Genomic DNA, 15037 nt, shown 5'->3' on the forward strand with positions numbered 1-15037 from the left:
TAAAGTTATTTACAAAAACAAAATTTAACAATCAATAAGTAAAATTTCAAAACGCATTAAATGTATTATAGATAATTGAATTTTAAAATCTAATTGGTTAACCAGCTCAAGTGTCACAGAAAGGTTAAATAGAGAAACTAAATGACTTCACATTTGGACCAGCTAATAGGAAATGGGAAAGTAGTGTATAAATGGAAATCCAGCTATTTATGAGTCTTTTTAAACTACCTAATCTTAACAGATTGTTTAATTCCATTATTTATTAATGAATTCAATAATTCATTTTTAAAATAATTACTTGTGGACTGTTTGTCTTTGTACATCCTTTTTTAACTTGAACTATTAATTGATGAATTAATATTTCATTTGTAAATTCTATTTCTAATTCCTCATTTTATAGCCCATTACATTATCAAATAACTAGTTACTTTGTTATTTAGTCTATTATTGGTTAAAACAATTAAGTGTAAACTAATTCATTAATTGTGTTGTTTATTGTACAATTAGTTTAAGACTTTGTTACTATTACTGTGACACTTGTGGCCTTTCATCCATTTCATGTTTTTTCATATCAAATACTCATTAAATCCAGAAGACTGTCTTTTCCCGAATTGTTTCCTTTTAGTTGGTCACAGAGTTTCATCACGTCCTTCTGCTGCAGCTCTCCATCCGTCAGCAGCTCAACCAATCACAGGGGGGAGATGACACAGTAGTATTTGCATGAGGTCTATACAAAGGAGTTGCTCTCAGCGCTGTAACACATTCATCGTTGATCCCAGCGAAGAGAGAAGGATGCCTGAACCAGCGAAGTCTGCCCCCAAGAAGGGCTCCAAGAAAGCGGTGACAAAGACCGCCGGGAAAGGAGGCAAGAAGAGGAGAAAGACCAGGAAGGAGAGCTACGCCATCTACGTGTACAAGGTGCTCAAGCAGGTGCACCCCGACACCGGCATCTCCTCCAAGGCCATGGGCATCATGAACTCCTTCGTCAGTGACATTTTCGAGCGCATCGCCGGTGAGGCCTCCCGTCTGGCTCACTACAACAAGCGCTCCACCATCACCTCCAGGGAGATCCAGACCGCCGTCCGCCTGCTGCTGCCCGGTGAGCTGGCCAAGCACGCCGTGTCTGAGGGCACCAAGGCCGTCACCAAGTACACCAGCTCCAAGTAAACTGATCCTGATATCTACAACAACCCAAAGGCTCTTCTAAGAGCCACCACCACTTCTTGAAAGACATATTCCATGTTGACTGCATGCAGTCAACATAGAACTCCATATGTAATACAGCCATAAACATGCATACTTCATTGAACACTATCAAACATAAAGGCTGTCTTTGTCACAGCTATCGTCTCCTGGCATACTAAGCACATGGGTCTTGTGCTTGTTGGAGGGAGAATTAATGCACATTTTTCAGTCCATTCTTTGAATTACCAATTTTCACTGTCCACTTTCCTTTTAGCAGGAACACACCATTTTGTCCAAACTAGGCTCCTACAGCCAGCAAAATGTGTGCGCTAGCAGCAGTGTGTGTGACCCAGCTGTCTGTGCATCATTGTCATGGAGACAAGTCCCGGTGTAAACATGCTGACCGAATCAAAACACAGTGAAGGAATGACAGTTCGGGCCCAAGGCCACAAACAGGAGGCCGGCCGGCTGGATGCGGCCCAGGGGCCTCCTATTGAGAACCACTGATATAAATTGTTCTATAAGGTCAGTCTGAACATAATATACTCTGTGGAAACAGGTGGTTTCTTTTTAATGTAAATCTGAATTTTAAGGAAAAATGTTGAGCATACTTCAAATTTCAGAGAGCTTTAATTTTGAAATTCAAAATCACAACTTCCTGGTATTACATGAGCAAGTCTGATAGAGTACTATCAGTCTGATGTAAAATTACATCGTGGAAGTAAGTACTTTCCTCCTGATATCAATCTGAATTAAGAGAGAAATATTAGAATTATTTGACATATTAGAGGGCTTTAATTTTGTAATTTCACATCAGAACTTACTGAAATTACAAGTGACTCTGAGGAGGAGTACTATCAATAACTTAACTTAAATCTGAACTTCAGGGAAATATTGAAAGTATTTGACTATTAAGTGGGCTTTTATTTTGAAATTCCTCATCAGAAATTCCAGATATTGTTATTTATTGTTTTGTTTTTTGTTTTTTTACTAATTACTCACACATATAAAATGTCATGGCCTCCATCCTCTAAGGCTTGATCAGAATTAGGATGGTAAAATGAAATAAGCAATTAATTGACTAATTGTTATTTAATTAACAAACAATTTATTCAGTTAATCAACGGACTGACTGCTTGAATTTGTGTGAAATTGCAAATGTTCATAAGTATCCGCTTTCATTTTGAATTCTGTTCTGGCACTGAATTACCGTAATATCCATTATATACTGGCACCACAAAATAACTAGGGGCTCGGTTGACAGGGGTTTTCGGAGTGGAGACAGCATTGACTGCAGCTTTGTGTTTCTATTTATCAGTGGGTTTATGAGTTGCATATAGATATAATCAAAAGTTTGGGAGCGCCAGAAGGAAAAGACTTAATGGTTATCAATCCAAATATTCCCTTGTTCAAGTGTTGGGTTAAACAGATTATGTAACTAGTTAAAAGACAGTTGGTTCCATAGACATAAACATCTGAGCGGGTTGGCCCCTTGCTGCGAGCATTATTTGTGACTTTTGTCACTACGGTATTTAGCATGCTGTTTTAAGTGTTTTTTCCTCTATTCTTTTTTGTTCTGAGATTTCTGTTAGTTTGGAGCTTCTTGTTGGGACTTATGAGATGTTAAAGCAAAGGCATGTGGAAAAATTATGTCAAGGAAGAACAGTATGTAAAACAATAAATGTTAAACAATGCAGCGAGTTTGGAATGTAAACAGACTGAGAGTCATAAAAGGTGGGGACTTCTTATAGTTATTTCAGTGTCAGTTGTTTTGTTCCTTTGCTCTGATAGCAGGGACCACACCATATTTTCTCTTTGATCCTCACAGTTTTGGAATCGGGTCGCGGGCCGGATCCGGTTGATGATCACTGTTCTAAGGCTTCCAGGCTGGACTGCATTACCATAATATGTACTATATACAGGCACCACAAAATAACTGGGGGCTAGTCTGACAGTAACACACTGGCTCTAAAAAGAGCCACACACCGCCTCAGAAACAGTTTTGATCGTGCACAGTCAGTTAAACACCTGTAACTTCTTCAGAGCTGTTCAAGCAGTAGATCATTTAGAAAGCAGGTTCGGGCACAATGATGTATTAATACTACAGTACACAAGACTACAGCATTGTGTACACTTCTGCTCTTGTTGAACCAGTTTTTTCCCACCTGCCTGAAGGAAAATTTTCAACTCTGACAATGTCCCGAATTTATAAAAACTGAGTGTGAAACTATGATCTACGTCTGTCATACAAACAGAATATTTCCATATTACACAATGGGTCGCGTGAAAATATGTTCTCGCGCGTGTTTCCTTTGTCTCGCTGTCTCATCACGAGCCTCCACCCATGATGGGTCGGAACCACTCACATTTTTTTCAGATCGGATTTGGTGGAAACAAATCGACTCTTGTTGTCAAATAAAAAGAAACCAAAGAATTTTGATTCCCCGTGATCAGAACTCTTCACAGTAAAAATTATCCATGAGGAGAAACCGACAAAGTTTTTCCAGTGTCTGAACCACACAGGGACAGTTCACCATGTGTGAGACAGGAGAGTGATTCAGGTTGTTCTCCACACACAGCAACACACAACGAAAAGTCTGTACGATCTTTTGATGTGTGTTTCATAATGTATTATTAATTTCAAATAAAGTTAATCAAAAACAATCCTCTCTTTCAGCTGCTAAGATGTAGGAATGACCACTGAAGCACCGCCCAGTCAAACTCAGGCCATCTCTTCTCTATTACGTCCGCAGATCAGGTTTATATAGCGCATGCTTCCCTGTAAGAGGCAGACTTAAAAGACCAGGAAGAACCCAGAAGATGCAACACTGCGCAACTTCATCTCACACACCCTCCAAGAAATTCACACTATGGATCCCATCACCCCAGACTCTATCCCAGCTACCAGCAAATCATCTAGACCCACTGCAACAGCCTGCCCTGATCCCTCCACCCCTACCGAGCCACCAATCCCCCCCACCACAGAGAATATAGACAAGCTCATCATCAAAAAACATTTTTGCCCAAATCAACCACCTATATTCTGAACTTAGCAAATACACTCAGTCCACCTCCCTCAGCGGCACCATCACGCAGATGAAATCTACTCTAACAACCATGGAACAGATCCTACTCGAAGGAAAGGACCCACATACCCCCCCTCCCACAGTTTTCTGCCAACTACTCTGACATCGTCAGCACAAACATGCATAAATACCCACTATTAATATCCTCTCAAGAAAAAGAGCAAGAAGGGAGTCAACAGAAAATCAACACGTCACACCAGTGGTCATGGAAAATTACAGACCCCCAGACAGTTCCTTCACAACCAATCAATCCATTGTCCAAGAAATTCAAAAACATAAACCACAAATCCAACTCCATAAATTGGTCCATATGAGAAATGGTAACCTCCTCATCTTCCCTAAGGACATCCCCTCCCTGAACAACCTTCTCACGCCATGGCCGGAGGGAGCATTCAATGGTGCACACTTCACCTGCAGACTGGCAGTACAAAAAGGTTCCACCCTTCCATCCAACTCCTCTGTGAAACTCCTGGTCATTAAAGGCATCGACATCAACATCAGTGAAACACGAGTCAAAGAACAACCGGAACACCAAGGCATCCTCATCAACTGAATACACAGAATCATCAGCACAACCACCCAGCAACCAACCATATTTCTCAAAATTCACCTGACAAACCCTGACGAAGCGGCCAGCCTCCTCCATGAGGGCTTCTACATGGATCTGTTCCAGTACAGAGTGGAGAAGGCCCGGCCTCCACCTACCATCCGCCAGTGCTACAAATGCCAACAGTTCAATCACATATCCACAAATTGCAAAAACCCTGTTGTATGCCTGAGATGCGGCGAAAACCACCACCACAAAACCTGCAGTAAAGACAAACGAGAAGCCAAGTGCGTCAACTGTGCTGGTGAACACTCTGCTGCCTCCAAGAATTGCCCCGTCTACCTGTCATACACGACTCCATCCTCCCAAAAGCCACCACCCCCTGAAAAACCCCCAGCAACCAACCCCACCAGCTTACCGCCCAATAGAAAAAAACCCAACTCACCCACCTCCACGACGACCTTAGGAAGCTGGCCATGGACAACACCAGACTCGAAGAAGTCATCGAAAGCATCAGAAAACACACAAACTACATTTCATGAAAATCCTCACCCAAACCACACATAACACACCTGCCTTTCTGTCTGCTGTTACATTCTTCTTCTTTTCATAATGACCATCAGTACCTTTCTTCATATAAACATCAGAGGGATAAGAGGAAATAAAGAGGAATTTATCCAACCACTAAATGAAAAGAACATCTCTGCAGCATCAATAAATAAAACATTCTTAACAAACAAATCACGCATCAACATCCCTGGATATAACATCATTAGGAAAGAAAGACTAGGCGAGGAGGAGGAGTAGCAATTTTAATCAGGAAAAACATCGAATACAGTGAAATGGATTACGGTCTCTCATCACAACAACTCAACGGAAATGAATATGTCGCAATAAAAATACAAAATCATCTGCACCATTTTATGACAATCAGCATCTACTGTCCCCCTGGAATAAGACCTTCAGCAGAACTGTTTCAAGCCATCACCACCTCTGACCACACCCTCATCATGGGAGACTTCAATGCAAAACACACCGACTTTTACACAAGAGCACTTTATTTTGTTTCTCTCCCTCTCGCGTTGGTTCACTTACGTCCTCCTTCCTCCAGAGTCCAGCCCCTCCCATCTCTTGCCGCTCACCAAGCTCCACCCATAACAATGGGTAGAAAAGGGCAGACGCCTGGAGCTACTCGATCTACTCCACCAGGCTCAAGAGCTCTCGACTTAGTTACAAGGCAGACTTAAAGCAGTCATCTGTAAGCATAAAGATGAGCGGAAGAGGCAAGGGAGGAAAAGGACTCGGTAAAGGAGGCGCCAAGCGTCACCGCAAAGTCCTCCGTGATAACATCCAGGGAATCACTAAGCCCGCTATCCGCCGTCTGGCTCGCCGCGGTGGAGTCAAGCGTATCTCCGGTCTCATCTACGAGGAGACCCGCGGAGTCTTGAAGGTTTTCTTGGAGAACGTCATCCGTGACGCCGTCACCTACACCGAGCACGCCAAGAGGAAGACCGTCACCGCCATGGATGTGGTGTATGCTCTGAAGAGGCAGGGCCGCACTCTGTACGGCTTCGGAGGCTAAACTGCTGCGTCCTGTAACAAACAGCCAAAGGTCCTTTTAAGGGCCGCACACTTCAAACTAGAAGCGCTTTTTTCCTCTTGCGTATAAAGACAAGTGATAATCCAATTTGTGTGGGGAATTACGTTGGTGACACGTAAGATCCATGTTATTACTGTCGCCCACTGAAGAAGAGTATTCAAATGTGTTCCCGTCAATGTTTTTTCCACATGTAACAATTACCATAATTTAGTAATGGTCAAAAAAAAAAAAAAACACCCTTTAGTTGAACAACAAATTCTCAGCCATAAAGCATGGCCACTGAATAAATGCTTCAGAACAGATCTGGTATATGAGCCCCTTAACAGGTCAAACCACGGCCAGAATAGTTGTTACACAACATGCGGAATATGTCTTTTGAGAAGAGGTGGTGGCTCTTAGAAGAGCCTTTGGGTTGTTGTAGATATCAGGATCAGTTTACTTGGAGCTGGTGTACTTGGTGACGGCCTTGGTGCCCTCAGACACGGCGTGCTTGGCCAGCTCACCGGGCAGCAGCAGGCGGACGGCGGTCTGGATCTCCCTGGAGGTGATGGTGGAGCGCTTGTTGTAGTGAGCCAGACGGGAGGCCTCACCGGCGATGCGCTCGAAGATGTCACTGACGAAGGAGTTCATGATGCCCATGGCCTTTGAGGAGATGCCGGTGTCGGGGTGCACCTGCTTGAGCACCTTGTACACGTAGATGGCGTAGCTCTCCTTCCTGGTCTTTCTCCTCTTCTTGCCGGTTTTGGTGGCCTTGGAGACGGCTTTCTTTGAGCCCTTCTTGGGCGCCTTAACTGGATCAGGCATGATTGCTGTAGATTTGCAATAAACCAACAGATAACCAATTGGATGTGAACTGCGGTTTTTATATACGCCTGCTGCAAATTAAACTGTGCCGTTGCTCACACGCGATTGGCTGGATTGTGCTCTAGACTGAGCATGCGTAGAACAAATCACAATCTTAAACCAGAAGGGGGTCTGAGCAGATGTCGTACAAGTGGGACGTATACTCAGAGAACACTGGACTATCAGTCTCTTATCAAAACTAAAGGCAGCACTGTTAAGTCCCACACATTTATCTCTTCTATAATAATGGACCTCGCACATTTCTGTTAATTGTTAAGTGATGTATTGTGGCGCACTGCTCCTCACCATTGTCGATATCAATATATATACATATGATCCTGGGTTTGTGTAATCCCGATAAATTACAACTAATGCACATTCATCATTATCATGTTTTATTTTCATTCTAACTGTTGGTATGATCCACATTCTTAACACTATACCAATTAGAGCTATATCACATGATAAAGGGTCAAGTATGGAGGACTGGTTCACTGATGACAGGTAGGATCTATCTGTGAACCCTCGGCAGGCAGAGCCATGAATACTTGGCATGTTCACCATTTGAATTAACATGTAAGCAGCATTTTATATTGTGGCTTTTTTAAGAACAATTTATCACATTGTATTGCTTTACACTGTGTTGTGTCTGATCAATAATCAAAAATCATTTGTACTTGAGTACTTAAGTTCATGTTCATACTATGGGTACTTTATTGAGAGGAAAGAGGACAAGAATATGACCAAGATGAGGAAGCTGCAGGAGCCTGCCTTCAGAGCTTGCTACTTTAATGTGATAACAGCTTCTTGTGAATCCTTCAGTTATCAGCTCGCTTTATTTCAACTTGACATAAAAATAAAGAAATATTTGTTTTGTTTGCTTTAGTTCACATGAAAGTACAAAATGGCAGACATCTAAAGGAACCTCAGGCCAGTTTTCCACTCAAACAACTTTGACAAATTTGCAGTTCATTAGTTAAAATACTTCATATAGGTGAGCAGCAGGGAAAGTTTCATGGTGACAAAATTCAGTATTTGTTCCTATTCACCTGGATTAATTTCCATAAGTAATATCAAGGTAGGCGGTATTAGAATAATTTAAGCAATATCATCCCTGGCAACTTACTTTTACTTATTTACTTCAAAGGCAAAAAAAAAAAAGTATCTTACCTGTTTTTAACACCGTGAAAAATATATTAAGCTTCATGCTGCTCCAGATAAATGTAGGAAGTGTCATTTAATAGAGTAGAAGAAGGAACTATGGTAGGTTCTGGTTTTGTTTTATGTGGACATTTCCTTATACTGACTTGAACTGAGGGTATACGCTGAAAAGAAATGTGAAGATCAAAGCTAAGCTTGTGGAGTCATTTCCCCCTCAAGTCCACATATATGGGTCCTATAACAAGATGTCTATTATCTAATGGTTTGAAAAAAAAATAAAAACTTCTGGACATACTTTGGTTAAACTACAGACTATGAAAGTTAAATCCAAATGCTAAACCATGGGAAAAACTGAAATAAATCTCTTAATATAAGCTGGACAAATTAAATATGATTCACTTAATAGATTTCTGAGAGAAGAACTACAAGTTACATAGAGTTGAACCTAGAAAAGGAACAATTAAGTCAATTCAGTTTATTCAAAATAAAGACATGCACAATCAGAACTTGACCGGTAAAAAGAGTTACTTGAGGATTGTTGCCTGGATAGTATACTTTTTATAAAAATGGGGAATGTACTCTTAATATGTAAAAAGTGTGCGGCCCTTAAAAGGACCTTTGGTTATTTAGATTTGAGGACGCAGCAGTTTAGCCTCCGAAGCCGTACAGAGTGCGGCCCTGCCTCTTGAGAGCATACACCACATCCATGGCGGTGACGGTCTTCCTCTTGGCGTGCTCGGTGTAGGTGACGGCGTCACGGATGACGTTCTCCAAGAAAACCTTCAAGACTCCGCGGGTCTCCTCGTAGATAAGACCGGAGATACGCTTGACTCCACCGCGGCGAGCCAGACGGCGGATAGCGGGCTTGGTGATTCCCTGGATGTTATCGCGGAGGACTTTGCGGTGACGCTTGGCGCCTCCTTTACCGAGTCCTTTTCCTCCCTTGCCTCTTCCGCTCATTGTCACAGGTCAAAGAAATGTAACTGAATAAGTTGAAACCGCCGCGTCCCTGACATTTATTGCTTAACTGAGGACGTAATTGAAAGCAGAGGCAGGGTCGCCTCTTCTTCGGTGGTCTGTCATGAAGGTCGATGATTTGGTGCACGAGCGCCATCTACTGAACAACAGCATGAACGACTGTGTGTCAGTGTACGTGTGCACGCGCGTGCCTCGCTGTGTGATTGGCTGCAGCTGTGTCTCAGCTCTCTCAGGTGAGTGCAGGTGGAGCTTCCTGTCCTCTTCTCCTGGGAGTCTTGTGCGTCCGTCGCTGTCTCAGGTGCTGAACTGACACCAGCAGAGCTGCTACCTGCTGTCTCTGTCCAGGGTGATCCGAGCTCCGAGTAGCAGCCAGGAAGCTGCATCCTGACTGAGAGGCCCTTTATCTACAAGTCACACTGACAACAACAATATCTTCTTTCAGACATCAGATTTAAAGAATGATAAATTACCTCTCCATTATTACCTGTTTGGACCAATGGCCAGCAGACAGATCTATGAATTGAATCATTCACTTCATGATAGTGATGTTAAGTCAGTGTATCATGTATTCATGGCCTCAGACAGAGGAGAACTTTAGATAAAATTCAGAGCTGTCTTCGACACATTCTGCACATTCGATTTGAAGAGTCTTTAATTAAATTTCATGTTATCAGCATTTAAGCCTAGAAGCAAGTTATTAAATGCTTACATTGTACTATAATGTAGATGTTAGACGTAACACTTTAGCTGTTTACTCAGGTGTACACTTGAATTTCACCTCTGGGGATCAGTAAAGGACCATCCTCATTAATTAATTTCCAACTATCTATGAAGGATTAATAACCGGCTGGAGCATGCATACTGCTCCATACATGTGGAGCCACATGTTATGATTGGTTATGCAAAACAAAAATCACCTAAACTTACAACAGATCTGTACATGTTGCTTTATATTTATTATGCATTTTAACCTTCCACTAAGTTGCTTTGAGATGGAAAGTGCTCACAGCAGCTCAGCACAGTCTTTGTTGTATGGGACACTGTAATGTCCATCTTCCTGCCTGTGACCATAAAGTACACACTCTCCTCCTCACCCCTCTTTGTCCTCCTGCAGTGTTTGTTGCATTTGAACCCTTTGATTCTCTATGGCTGGATTCTGTGAGATACAAAGAGAAACATGTCTGCCTCTTTAAGAGAGGAGCTTTGCTGTGAAGTTGACAGTGTACTAAAACTGTCATTATACGAAAACATGCAATTCCATATTCTTAATGTTTGACTTTTTGAACAGTCTTTAAGCCCCTTTTTTTCTAACCTCCAACTAAAATGTGTCGTGCCATCTCGGTTTTTTTTCTTTTACATAATCAGCGTGCAAATGTGTGTTTTGTCATCTCTATTACTGGCAAATCAATTACTGTTTGAAAGGTGTCTATTCCAAATTTAAAACAAATACAATATGCTATGAGAGACAAAATGGGATGACCCCTCAGTAACAGGGCTGACAACAGCTATGAGATTGGTTATACTGTGTTTAAATTACAGTTACAGCTGTAATTGAGTTATATTGGCACATTCAGAAATCTTTGATTCATAATTAATCGGAATATTTTGCAGATATGTTTTTATCATAAAAGATGAAGAAAAATTATGACTAGACAATTTCCCGCTGGGAAATCGCAAGAGTGGGCTGTGCGCTTTGCCCTGTGATGAAAAAACTATGAAAGCTAAAGCAAAAGTTGAATCCCATGTTGATAATTTGGACTTGTATCTACATTCTAAAGTCTGAATGGTGTGTCTGGGTCAAAGTATGCCAGAGATGCCGACTTTTGAAATCTTTTTTTTTTTCCCCATCTTTTCACCATTCATTGTGTGTATGTGTCTGTGTGCGTCTGTCACTCCCTCTGTTGGCACAGCTGATCTCGGTTGCCACAGGTATGGTTGTCGCTTAGTCGTAGCAACAGTGAAAGAGACAACTGGTTTTCTGCCTCACATCTAGGACGTCAAACTAGTGTTATATATTCAAAATCATACATGATTGTGGTCTTAGTGTCAGAAATGTAGTAAGAGAAGCGAGTTAAAAAAGGGTGCAGTTTCGAAAATCTTCATCCAGATTTACATTGGAGTGAATGGAACCGTTGAGAGCTACTCTTGACGGTTAGAGGCAGGTAATTGAAAAACCGTAAATCCTACCGATAAAGCAGACACATTGGAGAAAGAAGACAAGTGTGGCTATTTCACTGTTTTTGAGTGACATTTGTGGCCGGGATTATCATGGAAACAGAACATTTGAGATTTTTTTTTTTGAGTCTTTCTCACTCTGTCAGTTGGTCTCCTGCACTCTGCTTTCCAAAATCACTCACCATTGTTAAACTTTCAGAGTTCAAAACCTATACAACTCAAATAGCCAGGACTTGTGCCTACATTTTAAAGTTTGAATGGTGTTTCTAGCCGCAAGTTCAAGGAAAAGTTCTGGTTGTTCAAAATGTAGTCAATTTAAGAATTATTCAGGTTCAGGGAGCAATTTTGATGGAGGGACACAAATTGCACATTTTGCGTAATGACCCTGAGGGAAAAGTATCAGAAGGCTGTTGCTCTGAAACCGATTCCAGGCTGAGCTTTTTCTTCAGGTCATTTATCTTGTGTTAGGTTAGTGTTAACAGCATTGTACTTACTTGACTAGTTTTGTGGGTACAGCCAATGTGTGATCAATGTTTCATCTTGCAGGCACATTATTTGGCCAAGTGTTTGTTTGCAATTTGTTACCGAATTAGAATGTATGACTGGTCACTTTTATCCATGTAGATCTTTTAGAGGACCAGTGGTGGCAAGTAGCGTTGTGTCATTGGAACAAACGGCTCGTTTGGCCGCTTATCAGTTCAAGGAGTTGGAGAGCACTGAACGATTCAGTGACGAATCTTTTGAACTAATCATTTTACTGAACGGATTCTAGAGATTCAGTTCAGTAAAAGAAAAGAACTGCCGTTCCCATCACTAGTGGCAAGTCAAACATGAAAGGGAAAAAAAATAATAAATTTCAGTTAATTTAATCAAGTTCCAGCTGTGATCTTCTCAATTTGTAGAAAAGAGAAGGAAGCAGCTCTGTGTAGAGGAGTGAGGGGCTCTGAAAAGAGCCGTGGTGGTCGGTGGAGCAGCACACAGGTTAAGCGCGCTCTCCGCGGATGCGGCGGGCCAGCTGGATGTCTTTGGGCATGATGGTGACCCTCTTGGCGTGGATGGCGCACAGGTTGGTGTCCTCGAAGAGGCCGACCAGGTAAGCCTCGCTGGACTCCTGCAGAGCCATGACAGCGGAGCTCTGGAAGCGCAGGTCGGTCTTGAAGTCCTGAGCGATTTCTCGGACCAGGCGCTGGAAGGGCAGCTTGCGGATGAGCAGCTCGGTGGATTTCTGGTAGCGACGGATCTCTCGGAGAGCCACGGTACCGGGCCTGTAACGGTGAGGCTTCTTCACTCCGCCGGTGGCCGGGGCGCTCTTACGGGCAGCCTTGGTGGCCAGCTGCTTCCTGGGAGCTTTGCCTCCGGTGGATTTACGAGCAGTCTGCTTGGTTCTTGCCATTGTTTCTTCTTCTTCCTCGCAACAGTCGGGAGAAAAATGGAGACCAGAGAGGAGACTGGCTGCTCTTAAGCTGCGGGAGCGGCTGCGAAACGGTGACGCGGCTTCAGAGCTCCGGCTCCTGATTGGTTAGCGGCTCCTCTCGGAGCTCAGCTCCGCCTGGAGGAGTCGACCCCCACCTGACTCTCCGCTGCTTATTGGCGAGGAATCCGTTCAAAAAGTCCGCCTTCATTCGTCCAGGGGCCCCTCTGCTGAAAGCCTCTTCTCTGGTTGGTCTGGTGGAGACCCGCACACGCTCCGCGGACATAAAAAGGAGGCTTGTGACGAGCGGCAGCACATTTTCTGAGTCGAGACTTTAGAAAGAAAAGTGAACCATGAGCGGAAGAGGCAAAACCGGCGGCAAAGCCAGAGCGAAGGCAAAGACCCGCTCCTCCCGTGCCGGGCTCCAGTTCCCCGTCGGTCGTGTCCACAGGCTGCTCCGCAAAGGGAACTATGCTCAGCGTGTGGGTGCCGGCGCCCCCGTCTACCTGGCGGCTGTGCTGGAGTACCTGACCGCTGAGATCCTGGAGTTGGCTGGAAACGCTGCCCGTGACAACAAGAAGACCCGTATCATCCCCCGTCACCTGCAGCTGGCTGTCCGCAACGACGAGGAGCTCAACAAGCTCTTGGGTGGAGTCACCATCGCTCAGGGCGGCGTGCTGCCCAACATCCAGGCTGTCCTGCTGCCCAAGAAGACCGAGAAGGCCGCCAAGAAGTAAACTGCTCTGTCAGAGACCACCAACACAAAGGCTCTTTTAAGAGCCCCCCACTCACTTCTCATAAACAGCAATGATCCTCATCTATGTCTCATAATACAACCCACATGAGTTTATACTCTACAAAATCACTTTATTTCATTAAATATGATATTGCATCAAACTGATGGATTTACATGTGTTTGGTGTAACGACGTTTTAGGTCCGATCTATTCACCTTCGGGTCAGGCGGGTTTTACTGAGCTGATTCCTTCGCCTTTATCTATTTTTAAGATAACTTTGAGTCTCTTAATTCATCTCTACCCCCACATATGCATCAAAAACACGACTGATATAAACCTGGGCTTTCTTCTACATTTTGAGATCTATCATTTAGGAAATCACATCAGTGCCAGTGATAAATAACAATCCTAAATTTGACAAAAGAAGAAAGACAATTATGGCCAGTGCTTAAATTGTTCAAATGTATTTAATATACTAAAAATAACTGGAAATACATTTCTTCATTAATCAACAATATAAATGACAATGTAACATTCAAAGAAACAAAAAGTTATTAACACAATAAAAACACAATAGTAATAATAACCCATATTTACAAATGTATACATGCATTCACCTGCGGGATTGCAGCATTTAGAAAAGGAAAAAGAATGAATAGAATTAAAACATGTGAATTAAAAATGCAGTTCAGTAATTTTACTGTTAAACAATAAGATGGTTGATAAAACATTGTATCAGGTAATTGTGAAGGTTAAAGGCTGTAACTCATCCAAACAATGTTTATAAATGAACTGCACAGTATTTATCATTCAGATCATCAGGTGCAACTGAACAAATGTAATAAGATATTAAGTGAAGGCCTTCATCTCTTCCTGTTCCCGCGCGCGCGTCACTTGAGACCAGATGCTAGTTGAGTCACGTGCAGAATAACATGAAACCTGAATGTGCTTCTCAGACTGAAGAGAGATTTTATTTCCAGAGGAAGCTGAGTTTGTTGTGTTGTCTCTGACGTGACACTTTGTTAAGAAAATAATCAGTATCAGTTAAGTGGTGTGTTGAAACCTGCAGTGAGATAAAAGCAGTTTGAGAAGTGAAGAGGAGTTCTCCCACCGTCCAGCAGGTGAACATAGAGTGTGATGTTGAGTGTCAGTGGCATTAAAATGTAAAAGATTTTGTTAGTGATGAGATTTGTGGTGAATAATGAAAAAGACTGAGCTCTTTGAGGATGGTGTGGGTGGCTCTGAAAAGAGCCTTTGTTGAGGAGGTGTCAGGTGTTGGTGAGGGCTCACTTCTTCTTGGGTGCTGCCTTCTTGG

General features: G+C 42.8%; 6 protein-coding genes across 6 annotated transcripts in view; 3 read left to right on the top strand and 3 right to left on the bottom strand.

Annotated features, from left to right (window-relative positions):
* Positions 1 to 760: 760 nt before the first annotated feature.
* Positions 761 to 1216, top strand: LOC119027077 (histone H2B 1/2). The gene has a single exon (XM_037111924.1). It carries the CDS (start codon positions 793 to 795, stop codon positions 1165 to 1167), a length of 375 nt encoding a protein of 124 aa, XP_036967819.1. The 5' UTR covers positions 761 to 792; the 3' UTR covers positions 1168 to 1216.
* A 4405-nt stretch (positions 1217 to 5621) lies between these two features.
* On the top strand, positions 5622 to 6414 carry LOC119027331 (histone H4). The gene has a single exon (XM_037112444.1). The coding sequence runs from the start codon at positions 6089 to 6091 to the stop codon at positions 6398 to 6400; it is 312 nt and encodes a 103-aa protein (XP_036968339.1). The 5' UTR covers positions 5622 to 6088; the 3' UTR covers positions 6401 to 6414.
* A 390-nt stretch (positions 6415 to 6804) lies between these two features.
* Positions 6805 to 7266, bottom strand: LOC119027296 (histone H2B 3-like). The gene has a single exon (XM_037112380.1). It carries the CDS (start codon positions 7220 to 7222, stop codon positions 6854 to 6856), a length of 369 nt encoding a protein of 122 aa, XP_036968275.1. The 5' UTR covers positions 7223 to 7266; the 3' UTR covers positions 6805 to 6853.
* Positions 7267 to 9020: 1754 nt separating this feature from the next.
* LOC119027312 (histone H4) lies at positions 9021 to 9424 on the bottom strand. The gene has a single exon (XM_037112405.1). The coding sequence runs from the start codon at positions 9380 to 9382 to the stop codon at positions 9071 to 9073; it is 312 nt and encodes a 103-aa protein (XP_036968300.1). The 5' UTR covers positions 9383 to 9424; the 3' UTR covers positions 9021 to 9070.
* Positions 9425 to 13290: 3866 nt separating this feature from the next.
* Positions 13291 to 13771, top strand: LOC119027284 (histone H2A). The gene has a single exon (XM_037112357.1). It carries the CDS (start codon positions 13340 to 13342, stop codon positions 13721 to 13723), a length of 384 nt encoding a protein of 127 aa, XP_036968252.1. The 5' UTR covers positions 13291 to 13339; the 3' UTR covers positions 13724 to 13771.
* A 399-nt stretch (positions 13772 to 14170) lies between these two features.
* The window catches only part of LOC119026966 (histone H1-like), a 1970-nt gene continuing 1103 nt past the window's right edge, over positions 14171 to 15037 (bottom strand). Inside the window, exon 1 of the mRNA XM_037111690.1 lies at positions 14171 to 15037. This exon is cut by the window's right edge and continues 1103 nt beyond it. Within this exon, the coding sequence (XP_036967585.1) occupies positions 15009 to 15037 (29 nt within the window). The 3' untranslated portion in view covers positions 14171 to 15008.

The sequence above is a fragment of the Acanthopagrus latus genome, chromosome 1, assembly GCF_904848185.1.
Source record: "Acanthopagrus latus isolate v.2019 chromosome 1, fAcaLat1.1, whole genome shotgun sequence".
Lineage (NCBI taxonomy): Eukaryota > Metazoa > Chordata > Actinopteri > Spariformes > Sparidae > Acanthopagrus > Acanthopagrus latus.